The sequence below is a fragment of the Triticum dicoccoides genome, unplaced genomic scaffold (genome assembly GCF_002162155.2).
Source record: "Triticum dicoccoides isolate Atlit2015 ecotype Zavitan unplaced genomic scaffold, WEW_v2.0 scaffold30902, whole genome shotgun sequence".
Lineage (NCBI taxonomy): Eukaryota > Viridiplantae > Streptophyta > Magnoliopsida > Poales > Poaceae > Triticum > Triticum dicoccoides.
The window spans coordinates 58,566-81,049 of record NW_021262173.1 but is presented as its reverse complement, the minus strand read 5'-3'; the positions used below and the strand labels follow the sequence as shown (position 1 = coordinate 81,049).

The 22,484-nt window shown below is 43.5% G+C and overlaps 1 protein-coding gene and 1 long non-coding RNA gene across 2 annotated transcripts; both read left to right on the top strand.

Moving 5' to 3' along the window:
- Positions 1-21: 21 nt before the first annotated feature.
- On the top strand, positions 22-502 carry LOC119345822. Its single transcript, XR_005167210.1, has 3 exons — positions 22-149; positions 285-326; positions 448-502. It is a non-coding gene; the product is annotated as an uncharacterized LOC119345822 (long non-coding RNA).
- A 102-nt stretch (positions 503-604) lies between these two features.
- On the top strand, positions 605-4,686 carry LOC119345821. The gene is made up of 16 exons (XM_037615692.1): positions 605-670; positions 784-861; positions 951-1,010; positions 1,101-1,175; positions 1,539-1,703; positions 1,794-1,874; positions 2,023-2,133; positions 2,245-2,381; positions 2,455-2,571; positions 2,666-2,806; positions 2,896-2,961; positions 3,067-3,332; positions 3,428-3,617; positions 3,744-3,854; positions 3,939-4,268; positions 4,369-4,686. Exons 4-16 carry the CDS (start codon positions 1,154-1,156, stop codon positions 4,486-4,488), a joined length of 1,857 nt encoding a protein of 618 aa, XP_037471589.1. The 5' UTR covers positions 605-670; positions 784-861; positions 951-1,010; positions 1,101-1,153; the 3' UTR covers positions 4,489-4,686.
- The last annotated feature ends 17,798 nt before the right edge of the window (positions 4,687-22,484 follow it).

The window sequence follows — 22,484 nt, the reverse complement described above, 5'->3', positions numbered from 1 at the left end:
GTTACGCTGCATAATGCTCGATCCTTCGACGTCTTCGCCATCACCTCCAATTCAGAGGGATCCTAAGCCAATTTCTCGTGCTGCGGCACATTTGGATAATGTAGCGGGCAATGTGGACATCGATCACACTACTATCTTTGGCCCCAATAGTTAGTACCATATAATTCTATTTTTGATGTGTTTCTCACCACCACATTACCTAGGGAATAAAACTTGAAAACAAGACATCAAGAAGGGAATTATGGCTCCTGTCACTAAGCTTGTTTATTTTTACCCATTTTCAGATGAGAACCCACCTGGGAGATCTTCAGCCCAACTCGCTCGGGGTGATTCCCAATCCTCAGTGACCAACTGCCATCAACATTTTTCACACCCTTCTCTACTTTTCATTGCTGTCTTTTTAACGATATATCTTAGCTTTTGCTACTTTTCTTGATGGCCCAGCAGAACGGTCGATTCATGACATTCCTGCTGCTACAGACAATATTGAAGTTGATGGCACCAGTAGTAAGTTTAATCTTGTTCTTTTCTCTCTTTTCTGCCTCACTAGCGCATTCCTCTATATTATGCCCTTTCAAAAATCACACGTTATGTGCAGTACAATCCGAAGCCGACCGCAGTGTTCAGCGAAACGATGGTGTGGATCCCAGCAAGAATCTTCCATCGTCAGGTATTGGTCATGATGGCACATAATTTTATAAGTTAATTCTATGACTCACCACAATGCAACTAGTCATTTGCATATCATGTATTTAAACCTTGTGTATTTTTACTAATTATCAGCAGATGGCCCACTGCAAGGTTCTCTTACCCAACTGCTCCAGGGTAATATCGAAGCTTCTACGACCAAGTCCCAGCAAGGTTTTTGCACACCCTTATGTTATTAAATTGCATTTCTTTGTTCTTACAAACCATATTATTTGTCACCCTTTTTGTTGTTGCTCTTGCAGAAAGCTTGCTTAACGCATTTTATGGACCTTATGACAAAAGCGAAAATGATTGCACAAGTAGTAAGCTTACATTTTTCTGTATGTTTCATATGTCTTCAACTTGAATAAACTAATTTTACTTGTATACCTTGTCAACATTTGCATGCGCAGACCAGCCCAATAAACCTCATCAAACAGTTGAGCCACACAATACTGTTGACTCTATGAACAACCTTCCACCACCAGGTTTCATTCCTCATCTCACTTTCCATTCTATGCTAACTTGATGTAGTGATTCATGTAATTTAAATGTTTTTCACATATGAAGCTGGTAGTGACTTCTTACATTTGATGGTAAAACCCACTTGTTATTGTAGTAATCCCTCTAAGGGTTTCCATGCACACATTTATGATAATACCAAGTTTCTTTTCTAGGAATTCATTTTATTTCGTGGTGTTTCCACTTGTCATTTATTGTAACACCAACTAGATATTCTAGTAATCTATTTATTTCCGCCTAGCTATGTTGAAAATTGAACGCACCACGACCAACTATTTCTCACCTTTTCTTTAACCCTACACGACAACTTCTGAACGCTGTGCATGCAGACAAACAACATGGCTCTGACAGCCACTCAAAAACCGATTGCCCTACTCATGCTGCTAACTGTTCTGATGTGGATGCGCAAGGAATCACCGATCCCATTACGTTTTCTCAAATGTGTGAAGGCATTGAATATGATGGAACTGGATGCCCCTCATGTGATGCAGACGGTCAGTTCATTAATCATAATACAAATTCAATACATCTTCGGACTGCACTTGTTTATGGTAATACTATTATAATTTTTCTATACTGCACAGCGCGTCTTATTAATGAGGTGCACCTTGATGACCTAGGCCATGAGCATGAAGAAGAAGCTGAGATAGCTCCAACTAACACTGGTAACTAGGATACAAATCTATTACTTCTCTTTTGACATGTTTCTATATTTTCGCTTACTACTGGTCTTGTTTATCTATTTGTAAATACTATCTACTGCTTGGTTGTTTCATGTACAAATATTTTCTTCGAATTTCTTTTTCTTTCTAGATGCAGAAAACTTGGGGGTGGGTGTGTCAGACGTATTCACGGGCCAAAAGTTTGTCAATGAGGCACAAATCGATGCAGAAGCTGCTGATCACACAGAGCAGGTCTCAAAAGGTTGTTTTTCCTACTCAAACTTAAGTCCATACCAACTTATAAATAGATGTGTCGGCTTCGCCAAAATTATAACATTTTTTTTCAATGACTTAATTTTATGGTTAAGTATAGATGGCCATTTATCTGTGGATGCACCAATAATTACTGGTCAAGTCCCAGTTAACCATGACAATGATGCTGATCGCCAAATTACTGTCCATGAACCAATTAGCCACACAGAACAGTGTACCACCGCAGAGAAATTTCAGGTAATACCCTCCATTACGTCTACATAGCTCCAAATATAGCACATTTCTAATGAAGTATCCATCATGTATACAGTTGGAAGATGCCAACACACCTGAATCCTTAGTATCCTTCGGTCAGCCAACACAAGAATGGGAAGTTAGCCAACAACTTCGAGATGCTAATATTCACCCAGACAGAACCCCCCATTTTGTAATTATCTATCTTTATGCTTACTTATAATTATTATGCCAGGTGCTCATAAATCTTATTAACCTCCTTTTTTACTATTTCCATTTCAATGCAGGATACTAGAGAGCCATCCCACAAAGTGTGTATTAGGAGTGGCAGTGAAATCATCAAATTACCTCACACTGGAGCGGAGGCTCAACCTACCAACCTACAGCAGTCTGCCTCCACTGCACAACAGGCTGCCCACACTATCCAGGTGATACTTTTTATAAGTGCATTCTTTCGTAAATCAGAGTTGCGGCTGCACACACATTGCCTAAAATTTACCATTTTAATGTCTGTCAGGTCTCTGATGCATCTGCTCTACAGCTGTCTCCCAGGCGCTCGGCGAGATTTAAAAAAACAGATGTTGTAAGTGCTGCCCTGCTATTAACTTTGTTTTTACATTTTTTTCCAATAGTAATGTTCACATACATAATATCGTATCTCAGTTGGGTTATTTTCTACATATTTCAGTCTACGGAAAAACATACACTTGTTCGCACCGCCAAGAACATGGAGAAGGACAAAACCAATGTCCCAAGCTTTGTGAACCCCAACCAATTCGGAGCTCCTGGAAATGTTCTGCAATGCGGTCAACTACCAGTTATCGTAAAGAGGATCAGGAAGAGACCATTGAAGATCATTTCTCCATTTAAATTACATCCTGTTAAGTCTACCATTTCTCTCAACCACGCCCGAAAACTCCGTGACATAGTAATCAACGACCTTGATCTCAAAAAGTAAACCTTCACACCATTGCATCCTATTTTTAATGTGCACTAATTATTTCATCATTTTAAAATACATTACAAATTCCGAATTAACCTTGTCATAGGACTGGACTTCTTGCTTACGAACCTTCTAAGTTATATCTTACTGGCATGGATCTCGCAAAAAGCTTCGGCGATGGGGCATCAATGCTACCCAGCTTGATGGAATACTACATAGACATTCTGCGTCACGATGAGATTAAATTAAGGCCCACGTCGGCTGGGTACAGGATGTTCCTTCGTTGGTCACTATCGGTATTTAAACCTGAATTTACAATTATCCATTTTTACTATGGCTAACCATTCCATGTTCTCGTTACCTAAGTATTCAGCATCATTTTGTCAAATCAATAATCAACATTTTTGAATTATTATGTGCAGTTCCACCTTAATGTCGATGCTCGGCACGAGACGCAATCCTTCAATCCTACTTTCATTGAGGCACTATTAAAGGAAGACCTCGCGGATAAAGACCCTCAAGATGTTCGCATGGTAAGGTTCCTTACTGCATCACACTTTTCATCTTGCATGCTCTACATCCTTTGCTCTCCATTCATATTTTTTTATCTGCTGCAGATATTATGGGTATCCCATCAGGGCAGTCATTTCTCAGTTTATTGTGTGAATCGTGTTCACAGACGGATTGACGTCCTCGATTCAGTTGACTGGAGCACACAACAGACTACATTTGAGGATTTTCATAAGCCGTGGGGTCCTATTGCTGTCGCCAGACTCAATGATGCTTTTTTAAAAGTTACTGAGGGGAAGTTCGACAACTTCTGCAAGTGGCCTATTGCTAGATTTCCAACCCCCAAACAACTTGCCAACGACTGTCCTTTCTTCTGTTTCAAATTCCTGAAATTTTATGATGGCGAGGAGAATCAATTACGAATCAAAATCGACCCAGTGAGCATCCCCCCCCCCACACACACACGTATCGTTACTAGATAAATACGATGTCATGGCTACAATGTTAATTCTTTTTTTCTCTATGAATCATTTGCAGGAGAAGTTTAGTGATTACAGGTCGGAGGAGCTTGCATACATGGTGTTCCATGAATTGAATTTATTTCGTCAGCTACCACCTCAAATTGAAGTTTTGAGGAAGGCTATTACAAAAGCATAACCAGTTGCCGGCACTAGCAAACCAAAATGTTTCGCGAGGGGAGTCACAAGCTAGCCATGTTTATTTCCATATCCACCATGATTACTTTCCCGACAGATATTCGTCCTAATGTAAACCTAAGTGACGGAGAATATTATTGTACTGCTTTCCGTACTTGCTTCTGCATTACTGTATTTTGTATTATCTAATCGTATATTAGGTGGCACAATCGATGGCTGCAATGTGCATTAATGTTTTATATATTTTCTGTAGTACCTTTTCTCTCCCGTTATATACGAGGTCACTACTACCTAATACTCCCTCCGTCTCGAAATAAGTGCCTCAACTTTGTACTAGAGTTTCAGACACTTAGTTTGGGACAGAGGGAGTATTATTTACAATTACAGGTTAAATCACCAGAACTTATTTCCATTCACTGCAAGTAGGCACAACCTTGTACCAGAAGGCATGCCAATTTCCTACCAGCTCTTTGAACGTGTCACTCTATGTTTAAATATTTTTCATATTTTTAAATATGTAAATTTTCCTGCAAATCTTTGACCAAATCATACAATGCAGCCTACGATATGTCAAGGCTACATTTTCATTACACATACATTTTTCTTTTTGTTTTCCTGTCACCGATGTGATCAATTTTTTTATAGTAACACCATGCACCATATATGGTAAATCGACCGTAGATTCTTACGAACTATCCTTATATGGTAACACACTGAAACAATAATAGTAATTCCCTTCATTTTACGCAGTACTTATTCCCTCCATTCAATCGTGCTGGCAATAGATTAGGGAAGAAATCGTGGCCGCAATACATGCGCCTTTCCCGCCCCCACCTCCCCACTAATCTTGCCGCAGCACTATATAAATATGTTTCTCCTGCGCACTGAAATCTCCTACACCTCCCAGTTTCATCAGAGCTCCCAAGTGCATGCAAGCCATGCCTCCTTCAGCCATTAGGCCTCCTCGCAAGCCATCCGCCATGCCACGGCTATACTGCGCCTGTGGCACACACGCCCAGAGGCTCGTGCAACTCGTTGGAGCTAACGAGGGGAGGTTCTTCTACCAGTGCCCCTATTGGGATGTAAGCGCTCCTATTCTCATTTCTTTGATGTATTTCCATGCTTCACGTCACCTCGGGTTTTTACATCCTTGTGCTTGCAGGATCCATCGGCTGCAGCCTGCAACATCTTTATTTGGGAAGATATTCTGGACAATTACGTTAACCAGAACCAGTGGCATCTTGATCTGAAGGTGGCCTTCGATGCTGCAGACAATGCCAAGGCACAAACCATCAAAATTGCTAGACAGATGAAGCTGTCCCTTGCTTTTGCCATTGCCGCTCCTGTTTTTACTTTTCTCATGTTTTACTACCTAGCTTGATATGATGTACCACTCGAAATGCGGAGACACTTCATTGATGAAGTATTTTATTTCCTTTCTTTGTTAGTTGCCTCTCCCATGTTTTAGTAATCCCTTGATATGATGTACCGCTCTAAATGTCCGAGAGACTTTAATTAATGTAGTATTTGCTTTCCTTTCTATATTACCAGTGCAAGTTCTGCAGATGATACTTCACCGTGTTTTCTATAAATTGTTTGATGTTGTTACCATTGCTGATTCGCCCGAGATTCCAATATACCTACATAAGTTTTGTGATTGCTTTTTTTGGTCAACGTAATCCTCACATGTTTCTCTTGTGGTCTGGGGTCGTAAATACATTAAATAAATCTATGGTTATAGCAATTCGCAACTGTAGTAATGCGCTTACTATCCGCAAGAATTGGGGCCTCTTGCCATTAGACAGTATATATGGTAAAAACAACCTGTTACTCCAGTAAATCCCATCAAATGTTTCTATTGCAGACGGCCGACGTTGTCACAGATTATAACCCAATAGTAATGGTTACTGTATAGTAACCGTAAAGCAAATAACAGTAAGAGTCTTACCACGACTCCTTACTTTCTCATACCCCACTTACCACCACCAACACGCCATCATTTCCTTAACCCCCCCACCCCGTCCTTGCGGATGTGTGCGTACTAACTGCTCTGTAATCGCTGAACACCCCCATCCATACTCCATCTCCATCTCATCTTCCGAAGCTTCTTCCATGATTTCCTGATGAAGGCAAGATATCTCTCGTAATGGATCCCTCTCCTGTGACATTCAATTTCTCGCAAGGAGCTCCAGCAACTTCTACGCCAACATCATGGAAGAACACCGCCGGTGCATCATCTTCATCATCATCTGTCCCCTGCAGTCCACCATCTGTACGAGATCCACGGATGCACACTTCCGTCCTCACCCCACCGCCAGGACTCCAACCGGGTGACATGGTCACCCCTGATAAAACCCAAACCTACAGTCCGGTAAGTTCCGATTCAGTTTAATCTTGTACATTTTCCCTCTTTGAACTTGGTGTTCCTATTTCCAATTCCGTTTCTATACGCAGCGTGAAGATATTTCCGAAGACATCGTTCCTAAACTGCTGCAATGCTTTGCTGACGAGAAAGAAGCTTACGAATTTTATGTCCGCTACGCAAGTCATGCTGGATTTGATGTTCGCAAGAGTCGCACAAAAAAGACGGTGCGTGAGTTTTGCTGTTCCCGTGAAGGGCATGCACCCCTACCAAATCACGACGAAGAACGCAAGCGAGCAAAGATGTCGAAGAGAACAGGCTGTCGAGCCTTTGTCAAGCTAAGGAAAAATCTGAAAGATGGATCTTTTCAAATTGAGAGGCTAGTTCAAGAACACAACCATCCTCTTGTATCCACGCCCTCCCAACTTAAGTTTATGAGGGTACACAAAAACTTTGATCCTTCATTAATGTTGTTCGTCGATCATTTGCAAGCCGCAAAAGTAAAACACAAGTCTATGATCAATTTGCTCTCAGACATGCATGGTAGCCGAGATAATATTCCTTTTCCGGACAGGGACTTGGAGAATAGGTACCCGTGTTACTCATTGTTTTTTATATCAGTCTAATAGGTTTCCTGTAGTCTAGCTTATACATGTTTTTGAATTTATAGGAAGGCGGCTAACATGAGAAAACTGATGATGGAAACAAGATGATGGAATTTTTCAATGCATTCCATGCACACAATGGAAAGTTTTATCACGACATAATGTATGATGCTGATGGTCTTCCGAAAAATATTTTCTGGAGCCATGCTAGTTGCCGTGCGAACTATAGTGATTTCGGTGATGTTGTTACGTTCGACACCACCTTCAAGACCAACAGGTACAATATGCCACTGGCAATGTTTGTTGGTGCTAACCATCACCTGCAGAGCACTATTTTTGGTTTTGCCTTACTTCGTGATGAGTCGGAGGACTCATTCGTCTGGCTTTTCAATACATTCAAGAAATGTATGGAGGGCCACGAACCGCGTTGCATTTTAACAGGTACTTCTTGTTTTTATACATGTGCTCATGATTTATGTATGCTTTATTTCACCGACATACTTTCGACTTACTGTTTATCCAGACGAAGACCATGCTATGGCAAATGCAATTAAATTTGTGTACCCTAGGACTGCTCATAGACTCTGTAGGTGGCATGTCTTAAAAAAGTATAAGGACCAGTTGAACATCTTGTATGCGAGTCGACAAGGCCTGAAGGAATGGATGCTCTCAGTGATAAATCACCCCCTAACACCTAAAGAATTCGAGCAAGCTTGGGATGAAATGCTAACAACTTATGATCTTCACGGGAATGTCACCCTTGCTGCCCTTTATGAGAACCGCAGAGACTGGATAGCCCCTTACTTTAAAGACATATATTGTGGAAAGATGACGTCAACTCAAAGAAGCGAGAGCATGAATAGGCTAGTAAAAATTAATTTTGTTGACCATACCACTGCCCTGCATAGATTTGCTCGTCAGATGTACCGTGTTCTTCAGGATAGGAAGCACGCCGAGTCTAAACTCACACACGCATCACAGGTACTTTGTCAATCCATCTTTTACATTTCTTCTATATAAATGTTGGGTTCTACACATCTTTACTTCATGATTATCTTTCTTCAACAGGCTTCTGTACAACGAGCATCCAATTTTCCTTTTGATGAACAACTTAGCAGGTTATATACCCCAATGGTATACAAGGAGTTCAAGGAAGCGTACTTTAAAAGCACTGCTTTTCGTATCAGCAAATCCTCAGAGGATGATTTGGTGTATCTAGTCACACACGGTAAATGTTTCAAGGAATTTTCATGGTCCCAGCATGATTTCCGGGTGGTTTGTGACGAACAAAATGGATTGTTTTCTTGTGAGTGTCATAGATGGGAACATACTGGTAAGTTATATATACCAATGATTAAATTGGAGCATACTGCAACTTACATTGACCTTTCCACTTATCGTCTGATGCTCCATTCTTTTTAGGTCTATTCTGTCCGCACATCATTAGGGCTTTCACACATCTTCAGATTGAGAGAATCCCCAGCAAGTATGTCATGAGAAGGTATACCAGACATGCCAAACAAGACCTGCCCTATGATAGACATGATGTCTTAAATGATGGCACCGACGCCCCTGTGGACTTGTATCGGCACCATACTCTTCTTACTGAAGCACTAGCAAATGTTAGGCTTGGCACCAAGTCTGATTGTGCATATGACAGGGCTTTGTATGTCTTCAAAGAACTTCGAAGTCAGCTAGAGGCAGTCCCGGTTGAACCCCCTACCAGGAAGGAGCATGAGCATAATTCTGAAGTGCACATTACAAAACTCAACACCCCAGCGCCACCTATGTCACTCACCAAAGGCCGCAAGCGCTCATCAACAGAACCAAAACCTGTAGGAGCTCCTGGTGAGAAGAAGAAAACTAGAGTCTGTAGTAACTGTGGGCTGAAGCAGGGGCACAACAGATCAACATGCCCAAATCCCCCGTCAAGCATTGGAGTTGGTGGTAGGGGACGTGGCAGGGGCCGTGGCAGGGGACGTACATCTGGAACAAGGGCAATCAGACGTCAATTATTGTGCGACACCGATGAAGAAGAGGAAGATGTGGAAGTAGAAGAAGATGTAGAAGAAGAAATGGATGAAGGTGCTACACCAGACGACGAGGACAGTCAGTAGTACATACATTATCATAGCTGTAAACTCTACTCATATGGTTTGCTTGTGCGTCTCTTTTACTACATAATGGCTCGATGTTTACTGTAATAATTACTACTACATATTATTATAGCTACCTGCAATCTTCTTTCTACAAACTGCTATTAATACATTACTATACTTAATTTCTGAATAACCTTACTTACTATTACTACATGCGGCCTATAAGATCAAGAGCAATCTACTATTACTGCATGCATCCTGTACGATCATGAGCAATCCATTTTTCAACGAAAATATCACATGTATTACTGCATTACTTCATATCAGCCCAGATCGAAACATCTTTAAATTTTTCGTTCTTTTCATATCATCCACACTCCATTTTTTTACTACTGCCAATTTCTGAGCATGTCTTGCAAAGGTTTTTCTACATTTAGGGTCAGTGCCAGTAAAAAACCAATGACCATTACTATGTATACTCAATCTATTACTGGCAATTTTTAGGGATGAAACCATCGTTCGATGTCTTAGTGTCGGTAAAAAATCGTAGCTCTATTACTATCTACTCTTAATCTACTACTGGCAATGATTAGGGATGCAACCTTCATATCTACCTGTCGGTAAATAACCTAGGTCCATTACTATCTACACTTAATCTATTACTGACAATGTTTAGGAATGAAATCATGATGGCTTAGAGCCGCCGGTAAAAACCTAGGTCCATTACTATCTACACTTAATCTATTACTGGCAATGTTTACAAATGAAATCATGATGTCTTAGAGCCGGTAAAAAACATAGGTCCATTACCATCTATACTTATTTTATTACGGGCAATGAATACTGACGCAAGATCTCGCGTAGCGGAGCAACACATGGTAATATAACTAAACATGTTACTTTATTTTGCACATGCTGTTACCCACCAAATCTGCCTTCTCATCGACCGGCGCACCCGCCTGTGATTAGTAGCAGCAGCCTGCGTAGCGGAGAAACACATGGTAACAGAAATAAAGCGTGTTACTTTATTTTGCATATACAGTTACCCTCAAAATTTGGCCTTCTGAGCGACCCGCGTGCCCCGCGCACCCGCGTGCGCGTGATTAGGAGCAGCGGCCGGCGCGTAGATTAACTCAAAATGCGCGCACGCTCACTATAGCGCAGCCGTATATATATATATATATATATATATATATATATATATATATATATATATATATATATATATATATATATATATATATATATTACTTAGATGTACTGTAGAAAGTCTCATTCAAAATCAGAAAACACCAGATGTTTAACAAGTTTTTAAAGTCCATTGATGGCAAAAGCAAAAGAACTGGTTGTTCATGCCAAAGTCTTCAGTTTTTTGAAAGCAACCTTTCACCTCAAGCTTCCTTTCCTCGAACTTGAATTTCCTCGGAGGCACATGTTGATCCAGTTGTTATGCCTATTGAGCTTCATCCAACAATGCATCTATGTAAAGAGTCTTGCCCTTCATCATTTGATACAACGCACATGCGCGTCCGGGCTAAACAATGGCGTGATCAATAACTTACAACATTGAGCAAATCAATGAAATGACACAGAGCAACAAGAAAAAAAACTGACGAGCTCTTCAGATGACACACCTCTTTTGTCACCTTGTTCGCACTTGTGCATACGCCCGCAACACTTGTTGACGGCCTTATGAATGGCAAGCATCGATGGAGTAGCCACTTCGCACCCAATCACTTTCATGTTCTAGGGCACGTAGTGATTTTGCTCATTGAATCGAACATGCACATTTTGCCAAAAAAATGTCGCATTTTTGCTTCATGCCTTGAAACTCCACACTTGAAGCCAACCACTCCTCACAAAACAATTCATCCTCCTTCACAAAGTACGCAGCTATCGTGTTTTCTTCAAAGTCAAGAACGAGAACATTAAAACATTACACTATGGCATTGGCCGAAATACTTCATCGCCAATCATCCGCCTCGGCGCTCTCCAGCTCCGCCTCCGTAACCTCCACCTCCGAAGACCCGGGAAGTGATGTTTTCCACCTCCATGTCGCCACCAAGCGGCTAATCGGGCGCCGATGTTGAGCCCACCAACCTTAGTGTCGACGGGAGGGGAGGAGTGGTGGCCTTCCTGGGACCCGAGCGACGGCGACCTACCGTGCACTACTCTTCTTCGCTCCCGACTGCGCCCCCGGACATGTCAACTTCGTGGTCGTGGCGGCGGGGCGCGGCCTCGACAATGTCCTCCTCCTCGTTGTCGGTCTCACCAAACACCGTCTCACCCACCTCGCCACCTTCCTTATAGGCGGCGGCCACCTCCATCACCCGCTGGCGGTACCGCCAGCAGCCGAGGCAGATCTCATGGGCGGAGTGGTAGGACTCAAGCATTACCTCCTGCTCCGCCAAGTCCGCGTCCGGCGCGACGGCCCTGCCGGCGGTGGGCTTCTCCTCTACCTGCAGGTGCTCCTGAAGGAGGTAGTGGTTGTAGGCAGCGTCGGCCTGCGTCTCCCGGAACTGCTCCTCCTGCTCATCCTGCATCATGTCCATGTAATGGGCACAAGTCTCGCCATGGTCATGGTGTAGTGCGCCGATTAGGGTGGCACAAAGGAGGAGGAGGGTGGCACCGACTCGTCGTCGGTCGCGTCCTCCATTGGGACGTTATCATCCTTCGGCTAGCCAGCCTGCAGTAGTGGCGGACATCTCATTCTTCTGGTCCGGCGTCAGCTCATCCCAGACAGCTTTGGTGGGGAAGAAATCCATGGTGGGAGTGGTGTGGAGAGGGATCGAAGACGGATGACTGCAGCTAACCTGGGCAGCGGTTTATATAGCAATGGCGGGCGGCAGAGGGGCAAACTGGTGGCACCGTAGGAGACGCCTCAGAAACCGCCTGCCACCAATGTGGGCAGCAGACGGACGAACGAGCAGCCGTCGTGTCATTTGAACGCGCACCAGTCGCCTGCACCGGAAAGCGATGCGGTCGGCGGTCTCTTGACCAGCGCGTCGCTTCAATGCCCGCGCCAGTGAGCAGTCGCAGGCATGAATGCGAGCACTGACGCTCTGGAGCGGCGCTGACCGTTTCAAGCGGGAAGCGCACACGGGATGGAGGAGGGGTTTTTGGTGGGCCTAGGCGGTCAGAAGTTAGCATGAGAGTGGTCCAGACTCCCGCAAAGCCCTCCCACGTTTGTCTTCGGCTTGCGGGAGAATGTACGTCTGGACCATGCCACGGATCGGTACAAGACCATGTTAGATGACTTCCGTGATCCGGACATCACGATTCAAACAGATGCAGAAGATTTGAGGGTCTACGTTGGAGATGCCCATAATAAAGATAAACTACTTTTAGTTCGCAGGGCCGAATCTGGCATGTGTGGCAATGAACAAGGAACCTTCTGGTTTTGTTTACAAAGGGCGACAAAAAGAAAATGGACACCATATCCAGGGAAACAACATTTCATTAGTTTGCATGCAAACGACTTAGGCATCCGGGAGACTGAAACTACTCACTCTGAACCGCTGCGTAAGTGCTGTTCCTCATCAGTTTGAACAACTCCCTAAGGCTTTATTCGGTTACACCTTCTCATAGGGGGATTAGGGTGGATTGAAGGAGGTTTTGGCTTGTAGAGGATGTAATCCCTGCCAATCCCTGCCAAACCTCTTCATTTTCTCTCTCAACCGAACAGGCCCTAAGTTTGTCAGATGTGTAAGCAGAGTTCTGAAGCCACACTTTATCCGTCACGTTACTCACTTACCCTGTCTCAATGGCGCGCCATCCATGCGGCCGTCACGGCGACAGCCAGCTCCGTCACGACGTCCCTTCTAGCCAACACTCGTATCCCACCCTTTCCGCCTCTGTATTGCCAGCCGTATTTTCCTCCGTCCATAATTGTCTCCTCCACGTGACGTTGTACTTTGTCCAGAAAGCAGGAGCATGCAAGCTCATCTTTTTTAACACAGTACAGACGCAAGTGCTCATACATACGTACATACACTTATTCTTATAAACGTACACACGCATATCATACCTCTATCATACACTCATTCTCACCCAACCACGACCTCCCCTTCTGCAAATGGGTCACCTCTTTATGCCGTTTCTCTCAAGCTCCACGGAAAATTTTCAGCTGTCGAAACATCAGCGAGCTTTGGTATTTGTGTGACGCCCACTTCTGAATAGTCCGGTAACTCACATGTTACGAGCGTGACATGCATTTAACCCCAGACCCTGGTATGTGTCGTTGGAACATATCAGCACAATATCTAATTTCAAAGCCATGTTGCTATGAACTCAACAGTGGAACCAAATTTTGTGTCTTTAAAATAGGAGAGATTCTTTACTAATATCAACCCTTTTTTGCAAGCTCCAAAGAAAGCGCATGGCGGGAAAGGGGGTGTGATGAAAAAAAAAATGTTCGGTATCTATACTACTTTTTTTTTGAAACACGGTATCTATACTACTTGGCACATCATGTAAAGGAAAATCACTCGTCGCCGTGTATCTCGACGTAAGCCTGGTGTCAAAACGCGGCTACTCAGCTTAAAACGGTGTAAGAAAATTCCAAGAACACACGGTAAATAAAGGCCTTGGCTTACATATGTGTAAGCCAAGAGTAAGTGGAGAAAGCTCTCGCCTGTATCTCGGCTTACAGAGCATGCTCGGCACAGCTTTCAAAAGCACTCGGCTTGCATATTTCTCTTGGGAACGTTCGCTGCCATGTGGCCATCGTCGGACACTTAACGGCTAGCGTGACGACTGTTAGTGTAACTGTAAGCCGAGTACGTTCCACCGGTAGTCGACTTATATTTCTCATTTTCTTTTTTCTAAACGAAAAACCCAGCCAAGGGCCGTGAAAGTACACTCGGCTTATGTCTAGGTTATAAATAACAAGGTCGCGCAAATCGTTGGTCCCTTTGCCCTAAATCACGTCGCCACCGCACCCTGCACCTAAAGCTCGCCAGTGCCACCGACGACGTCGGCCCTCACCTCTCCCGACCCACTACGCTGGCGCCACCCTCTCCACCTCTTCCACAATTCGCCGGCCGGCGCCCTTCAGTCCGCTGCTGGTCTTCGCCGCCATCCCGTCGCCGAACACCTAGGTGAGCACATCCATCTCTATATCTTTGATATATGCATGCGTGTGTGTGGACTATAGCTAGTAGAATCGATGATATTTATTTACATATCAGAATGCATGATATGGTGGCATTGATATGAATAATTATGTCGACTAGCTAGTAGAATCTCTATAATTATATTAAAATTGGTAATATTTTGGACCGATGAGATCGATATAGCTAGCTACCATAGCTATAGATTGCAATTTGATATATGGGTAGATTGTACGGATATGATATGGATGGGAACTTAATTAGGAATATGAAATAAAATCATATGGATGATATATATACATTCTCCTTTTTATTTTCTTCATATAGCGTGTGTTATAATTTTTATTGATAGTATAGGTCAATTGATGTCGGCATGCATTGTAGAATTCAGCAATCGATAACAAAATAACAGAAAACGGAAGAGAGAAAGAAATTAGAAAAGGAAAAATATTAATATAATAAAATATTGTTATGTTAAAGTGTAAATATGTATGCATAAATTACATGCGTTCAAATATTTGTAAATGATATATCTTTCATTGTGTTGTGTTACATGTGTACTAGCTTTATGTATTTTTTGAATAATGACATCTTATTAATTCATTTGTATTTTTTTTATAGATGGACGACATTAGGGGATGGAACCGGCTCATTCAGGCATTATATGTTCTGTTGGCCAAGACGAGGGAGATCGCTTCCTGGTATGACAACTACTGACCCTTGGTTTGGAAGGCGAAGGACTTGCTCTAGGCTACCATGGAGTACGAGTGAGACTGGCTCAGGCCCACATATGGTGGTGATACGGCGGTCAGTGTGATGGAGATCCTCATGTGGTGTATGAGCGAGGGGGTGGATGTCATTTTGATTTGTCACACAAGTATGAAGACTATCCTTCTGTTATGCATCGGTCGACCGGCTCTCTACGCTTTGCATCACTAGCACCATTGCCCTAGCGGCGTTGGCATCAACTAATGCATTCCTGCACTCGCCGGTGGCATGAAAGCTATGTACTGCTTTTTTTTGAAATGGAGGCAAAAGCTTTGCCTTGTCTCATTAAATAAGAAGGAGAAAGAAACATAGTTTCGGTCATTACAGGACCACATAGGTCCGAAACAAAAGGATTACTCTTCCGGTAGGATATTTCCCAAAAATCTAGCCCCTGCTATCACCCAAGTCTTTGCATCGTCTCTAATCATCGCTGGTACCCGCGAGGGCAAGGAAGCCTTGTTGCGAAATGCCCTAGCATTCCTTTCGTTTCAAATCTCCCTGCAGATGAACATTTGCAAAGAGTTGATCGCCTTCTGAGAGTAACCCGGTTGGCCCTCACTCAAAATCCACCATTGGTTCATCGTCTGAAGGTCACTCTAGGATGGGGTCGCCGATTGCCAGCCCAGCCAATCGAAAATGAAGTTCCACACCCTAATAGTGAAGCGGCACTTGAACATGATATGCGCCACCGCTTTCGGTTCGCTTTTATATAGCTGAGAAAGACCACAATTTGGCCAACCTCTACGCTGGAGCCCATCAACCATCCAGATTCTGTCTTGCAGGCCAAGCCATGAGAAGAATTTAATCTTGGGAAGTGCCTAGATCTTCCAAACCATCTAAGCCATTGCAGACTTGATCAAACCAGCAAACTGCGTCCTGTACACAGTAGCGGTAGAGTAGCATCCATCCGTGGTGAACTTCCAACGGATGCCATCCTTAGTACCTGGAGTCAAATGCACCGCCTGAGTTTGTCTCCAAAGGTCGTAGAATTGTTGGATCGGGACAACCGAGAGGCCGTCTTGCATGTCAATGTGTGTGACCCAAACATTGTTGGCCACCGCGTTGGCGATGCAACTGTTGGTGCATTTTTAAAGGGCGAAGATGCCGGTGCGATGTCTTTTGGTTTCTGCCCATTAAGCCATGGAGAGTCCCAGAAGCTCGCCGACAAGCGGTCGTCGATGGTGATTGTCGTGGCCACATGAAAAGATTCCCGTCCTTGTCATCACATGGGATTTTGAGGCCGACCCAGGCCCTCTGAGGGTCCTCCCAAGAAAACCATATCCATCTAAGTCTGAGTGCATGAGAGAACTTGTCGAGGTCAAGGATGCCCATGCCGCCCAAATTTGTGGGGCGACACACAATTTTCCAATTGATCTTGCATTTGCCGCCTAGGATATGGTCCGTTCCCGCCCATAGAAATGCCCATTGTATCCCGGTGATGCTTTGCTTGATACCCGGACTCCCGGAGGCATATCAAGCGCAGTGATGTGAAAAATCACAAGAGATGTTAAGAATGACTTGACCAGTGTCGTCCGACCAGCAGTGTTGATGTTATTCACTTGCCATGACGGAAGCTTGGACGACACCTTATCCACCAGGAACTGACAGTCAACACTCTTGAGACTGTGAGTTGAGAGTGGGAGGCTTATGTATCTTTGGGGGAAACCCACTCGCTTAGCCGGGAAGTTCTGTTCAATTGCATCGAAGTCAATATTGCCACGACGTATAGGGGCGACCACACTCTTGAGGGGATTAGCGACCAGACCCGTGACCTCTTCGAAATTGGTCAGGATGGCCGCCGGCTGATCATTGTCCTCCTTGACAGGGCTACGGAGAATGCGGCGTCATCAGCGTATAAGGAGGTGCTCAATGTGGAAGAGCGAGCCCACAGTCTGTGGAGAAGGCCTTGGTCCATGGCTTTGGCAAGTGGTTGTCGTAGAGGATCGATGCCAATGACGAAAAGAAAAGGGGAGAGTGGATCCGCCTGCTACAGTCCCTTACCCAACTTTATCGGGTCCCCTAGGACCCGGTTAAGAAGAAATCGCGAGGAGGACGGAGCCATAAAGCAGCCACCTAGTTTTTGAATCCGGCAGGGAATCCCTGGCGTTGGAACAAGTCTAGGAGGTAGTTCCAATGAGCCGAGTCGAAAGCCTTCTTGATATCTAGCTTGAGGAGGAGGGCCGGCGTTTTTTTTTCTGGTGCAGACGTCTAGTAAACCCACGAATGAACATGAAATTATCGTGGATGCTTCTAGTCTTGATAAAAGCGCTCTGATCCTCGGAGACCAGACCACTCATGAATGGATCCCAACGATTGGCCATGATCTTGGCGATGATCTTAGAGAAGGCGTGAATCGGGTTGATTGGGTGGAAATCCACGATATCTTTGGCCCCATCCTTCTTTGGATGCAACACTATATTTGCCAAGATGAGCCAGTGCAAGTTAGCTGTTTGCATATTTGAGAAGGAGTTGATTGCGGTCATCATGTCTACTTTAATAATTTCCTAGCAAGACTTGAAGAAGGATCCGATGTAACCGTCTGGTCCAGGCGCTTTATCTTCGGGCAATTGGGAAATGGCCGCAAGCACCTCGGCCTCGCCGAAGTTTTCGCCAAGATTGGAAAGATAATAGTGGTCGAAGTGGAGGGGCTTCCAGTTGAAATCCCTTTGTCCTTCACTGGTCTTTGCAAAAAAATGTCTTGAAGTGGTCCATAAGCACCCTGCTCTTTTCGTTGTGTGATGTGACCCACCCAGACCCAACTTTGAGGCTACGTTGCATGGATACTTGGATACGTATCGGATACGCGATACGGGGATATGCCCGATACGTCAACTTTCTAAAAACATGAATACGGGGATACGTTTATATATAGATGTTAGATATATTAATTATTACAAATATGAAGAAAAAAAATTAAAGAGGTTCTAGGTCAAAGCATGCCTCAATATGATTACCCCTTTCTTTTTTGCACTCAGTACACTTCCATTAATTGGCAGTGAGGTTTGCCTAGGTTTACTGTTCCAATCAATGTATCGATTCTCTCTTGCTCACCTTTCAACTGCACAAAAACATTGACAGACATGTTTTCACATGAACTCATGCCTATGTTGGGAATCTTGAAAAGGTACACCTTTATTATTAAGGGGATTTCACGTCGAACGAGGGGTTTCAGGTATCCAAAATGTATCGCAGAAGTATCCTAGGAGTATCAAACATTATTTTCTTTTTTATATATCAAAATATCGAGGGATACTTACGGGATACGTATCGGGAAGTATCGGGGCAGTATCTGAGTATCGGGGCAGTATCCGGCTGGATACACGCACTTTCTGAAGTATCCGTGCAACGTAGCTTTGAGGTGATGAATGATTTTTTCTCTCCTTCTCGTATTCACCTTGAGATGAAAAAATTGGGTATTGGCATCTCCTTCCTTGAGGTTTTTGATTCTACCGCATTGCTTTTTTCTTGCCCGGACCAACGCAGCGATGCGAATAACCCTTCTCTTCAGCTAAGAGCGGAGATCGGCTTCCTTCGGCGAAATAGGTCAATTATCTTGAGCGATGTCGAGATGCAAGATAACCTGTAGGGCCATGTTCAGTTGAATCTTCGCATTCGGAAACAAGCTCTTACTCCAGCATTTAAGCATGAACGCCGTGTTGCACAGTTTAGGAAGTAGGACATGACAAGGTTCCAGGTGGTCAGAAGGGCTTCCAAGCCTGTTGGACAATGTTGTGGAATCCCGGCATAGCAATCCAGAAACTCTCGAAATGGAAGCTTCTGATCTCTTGGGACCAAGATCTTGAGAAAGCAGGAGCAGGCAGTGGTCCGAGAGGGAAGATGAAAGGGCATGAAGGATGTGCCCATCGTGGGAGATGTCCCAATCAGAGTTGCAGAAGAAGGAGTCAAGCTTACTCAAAGTTGGGTCCTGCCGCTCGTTGCTCCAGGTGAAATGATGGCTCAGCAAGTGTATTTCCTTAAGCCTAGCTTGAGCAAGTGCTTCTCGAAATTTTGTGATTCTTCTCCTATCAAAACTCGGTTTGTTTTTGTCCCTCGCTCTGTAAATTTGATTGAAATCTCTGCACACCAACCAACCCTCATCGCCGGGATGTTTAAGAGTCAAAAGCTCAGTGTAGAAGGCCTTCTTTCTGTTCGAGGTCGATGGACCATACACCATAGTGATCCAGAAGCTCTCGTTGGAAGCCTTAAACAACACCTTGGCAGAGAGGCGGAATTCCCCAAACCCGAAGTCAGAGCAATGCACCGTGGTACCCGTCACCGGCCATTGTGCAAAATTCTGCAAACGGTATCCACCCAAGAAGGAGGCAGTGAACCAGTCGATATTGGCTAGCTTTGATTCTTGGAGGCAAGCAATATGGCACTGTGAAGCGGAGATGATCTCATGTACAGTAGCTCGTCTGTCCTGGCAGTTAAGCCCCCGCATGTTCCAACAATGAATATTGAAGTTCTGGGCTAACATTTTGATCTAGCAAGCACAACAACAAAGAGCAGTTTGAGTATTGCATGGAAATTTGGTGGCCACATAGTAAACACCAGCAGGAAGATGACAGCAGCAAACAGAACTTCGACTGGGTTTGTTGGAAGGGAAATGCATAACTTGAGCAATAGGGGTACAAGCTTCAACACATGAAGCAGATAACAGGTAGCACCGTCATGTTCAGACAGTACAAACACTGTCATGTTCAGGATTTCGTAATGTACCCATATTTTCGGAAGCAAGGCGCCACCCAACTATGTGAACCTTGTTAGGAACTGGAGTTGACCATATGTTGCCCCAAACATAGGCGTGTTAGTACAGAACTAAACCATTTTTCAATTTTTGAAATACAAGAGATTCTTAACTTTTTTTTTGAGAAACGTAGTACACAAGCAGACGCTCATAAACGCATACATAAATTCACCCTATGAACGTCTCCAACAGACTGGGCCGACGGGTCTTGAGATTGACGAAGTCACCACAAATGGATCGCTATCGACTCGAACGTCGCCTCCAACCGAAAGAATATTCCTCTTTTATGAGAGACCAAAGCGTCAAACCTGTGGTTTGATCTCTGTTGGGCTATAGGACCTAGGATGTTCGGTACCTGGTACTACTAGACACATTACGTTCTATGGATAGCAAAGTCCTCATTTTTATTACGCCTTACTCTGCAAAGTCCTTGTGATTATCCCGTCAAAAAAAGTCCTTGTGATTATAATTATGCCTTTAATTAGCAAAGTCATTGTGATTACCATTATGCCTTTAATCTCCTTTCGGCTACATAAAAGCTAGTAACCGTATTCTTCAAGCACTAAACCTAATAGCTACCGGGAAGGAAAGAGAGGCTAATTACATATACAGGGCCATATAGTTGATCAGTTCCTAGTACGTCGGCCGAGGTAGATTTAATCGTGGCAAGGACACCAATCAAACACCACGGGTGTTCGTCCGTACCATAAGATGCATGCATGATAATCGATGCCCTATCATGAGCTAGTGAATTACTCCTACTTAATTTAGCCAATGCAATGAACGACTTTGCTAAAGGACATGTGATAAATGACTTAGCTTTTTTTGCGAAATAATATATGACTTATCTACAATTGTTGTTTAGGAGATTGTAAAATTTATAAGTACTTCCTTCGATTCAAATTAATTGTCGCATCTGATCTAGTACTCCTTATACTTTGAAACAAAGGGAATACAAAATTTATGAAAATCCAACAACACCAATGGTGCAGCAGAGCGTGCCCAACTCTTCTAGAAAATATACTATGATCCCTGATTTTTAAGGCCTTACAATCACTTGAGGTCTCCAAATTGGAATTGGGTCATCTAATTTTGACAGGGTCAACAATTTCTCAAGCGGCTTTCTCATTCATTCTTTTAATTCACCATGCTCCTATAAATACACTATGCTCTCTAATACTATGCTCCCTAATTTTAAGGCCTCACAATCAATTGAGGTCTCCAATTTTGAATTGGCTCGTCAAATTTTTGACCGGGTCAACAATTTTTCAAGAGCTCTCTGATTCAATTCCATTAATTCACTATGCTCCTTAACTTTGGAGTTTTTTCATTTGATAGAGGTATTCAGGATTTGGTAAATGATTTGACTAGGTCAATAATTTTTCAAATTAGCCGACAATAACCGGCCTCTAAAAACATATCGCACCCTCTCACCACCTAAAAAAATAAACATCAACATGTGATATTGTGACATAAATATAGCATGGAGACACCAATGCAAACAAATCCCCACATGAGTATGGGTTGATTAACAGATGACACAGAATCACAGCGTGAAAGGCCCACCAAAACACTGCAGTATAAATAAAAAGAAACACACACTGATCATCTCCACACTCGCCAAACCAAATACTCACTCAGTTCCAAAACATAAAGTGTATTTGTTTTTTAAAAAGTCATTTTTTAACTTCGACCAAGTTTAGTATTTCATGATGAATCTAATGATACCAATTTGATATTATGAATATTGATATATTTCTCTACAAATTTGATCAAACTTAAAGAGGCTTAGTTTTTCAAAAACCCAATACACCTCATATTTAAAAACAGAGCAAGTAAGAAAATCGCGAAAATCCAATAATACCAACGGCACAGCAAAGTGGGCCCAAACCTTCTAGTAGTAGATACCAAACTCTCCAGAAAGGGAGCTCTTTGGTGCATATGGGTGGATTGAATAAGTGGGTGATCGTTGTTTGAGTCACTGCAATCCAACCATTGGATGTGTGTGATGTTCCTGTAGGCTTTGTTCAGTCATGTGTCACATATACGCCCGCTCACGGTTTACACGCACGCGACCAACTATCCACCACTAAATCTGATATCTAATGAAAGGACGAGGACGAAACCAGCTGCTCCCTATGCTGAAATAAATACACTATGCTCCCTAATTTTAAGGCCTCACGTCAACCAACAGACATCAGCTGGTTAGGTGGACAGCGGTATCTCCAACCCATCAGGATTCAAATCCTGGTGCTCGCATTATTCCTGGATTTATTTCAGGATTTCCGGCGATGCGCTTTCAGTG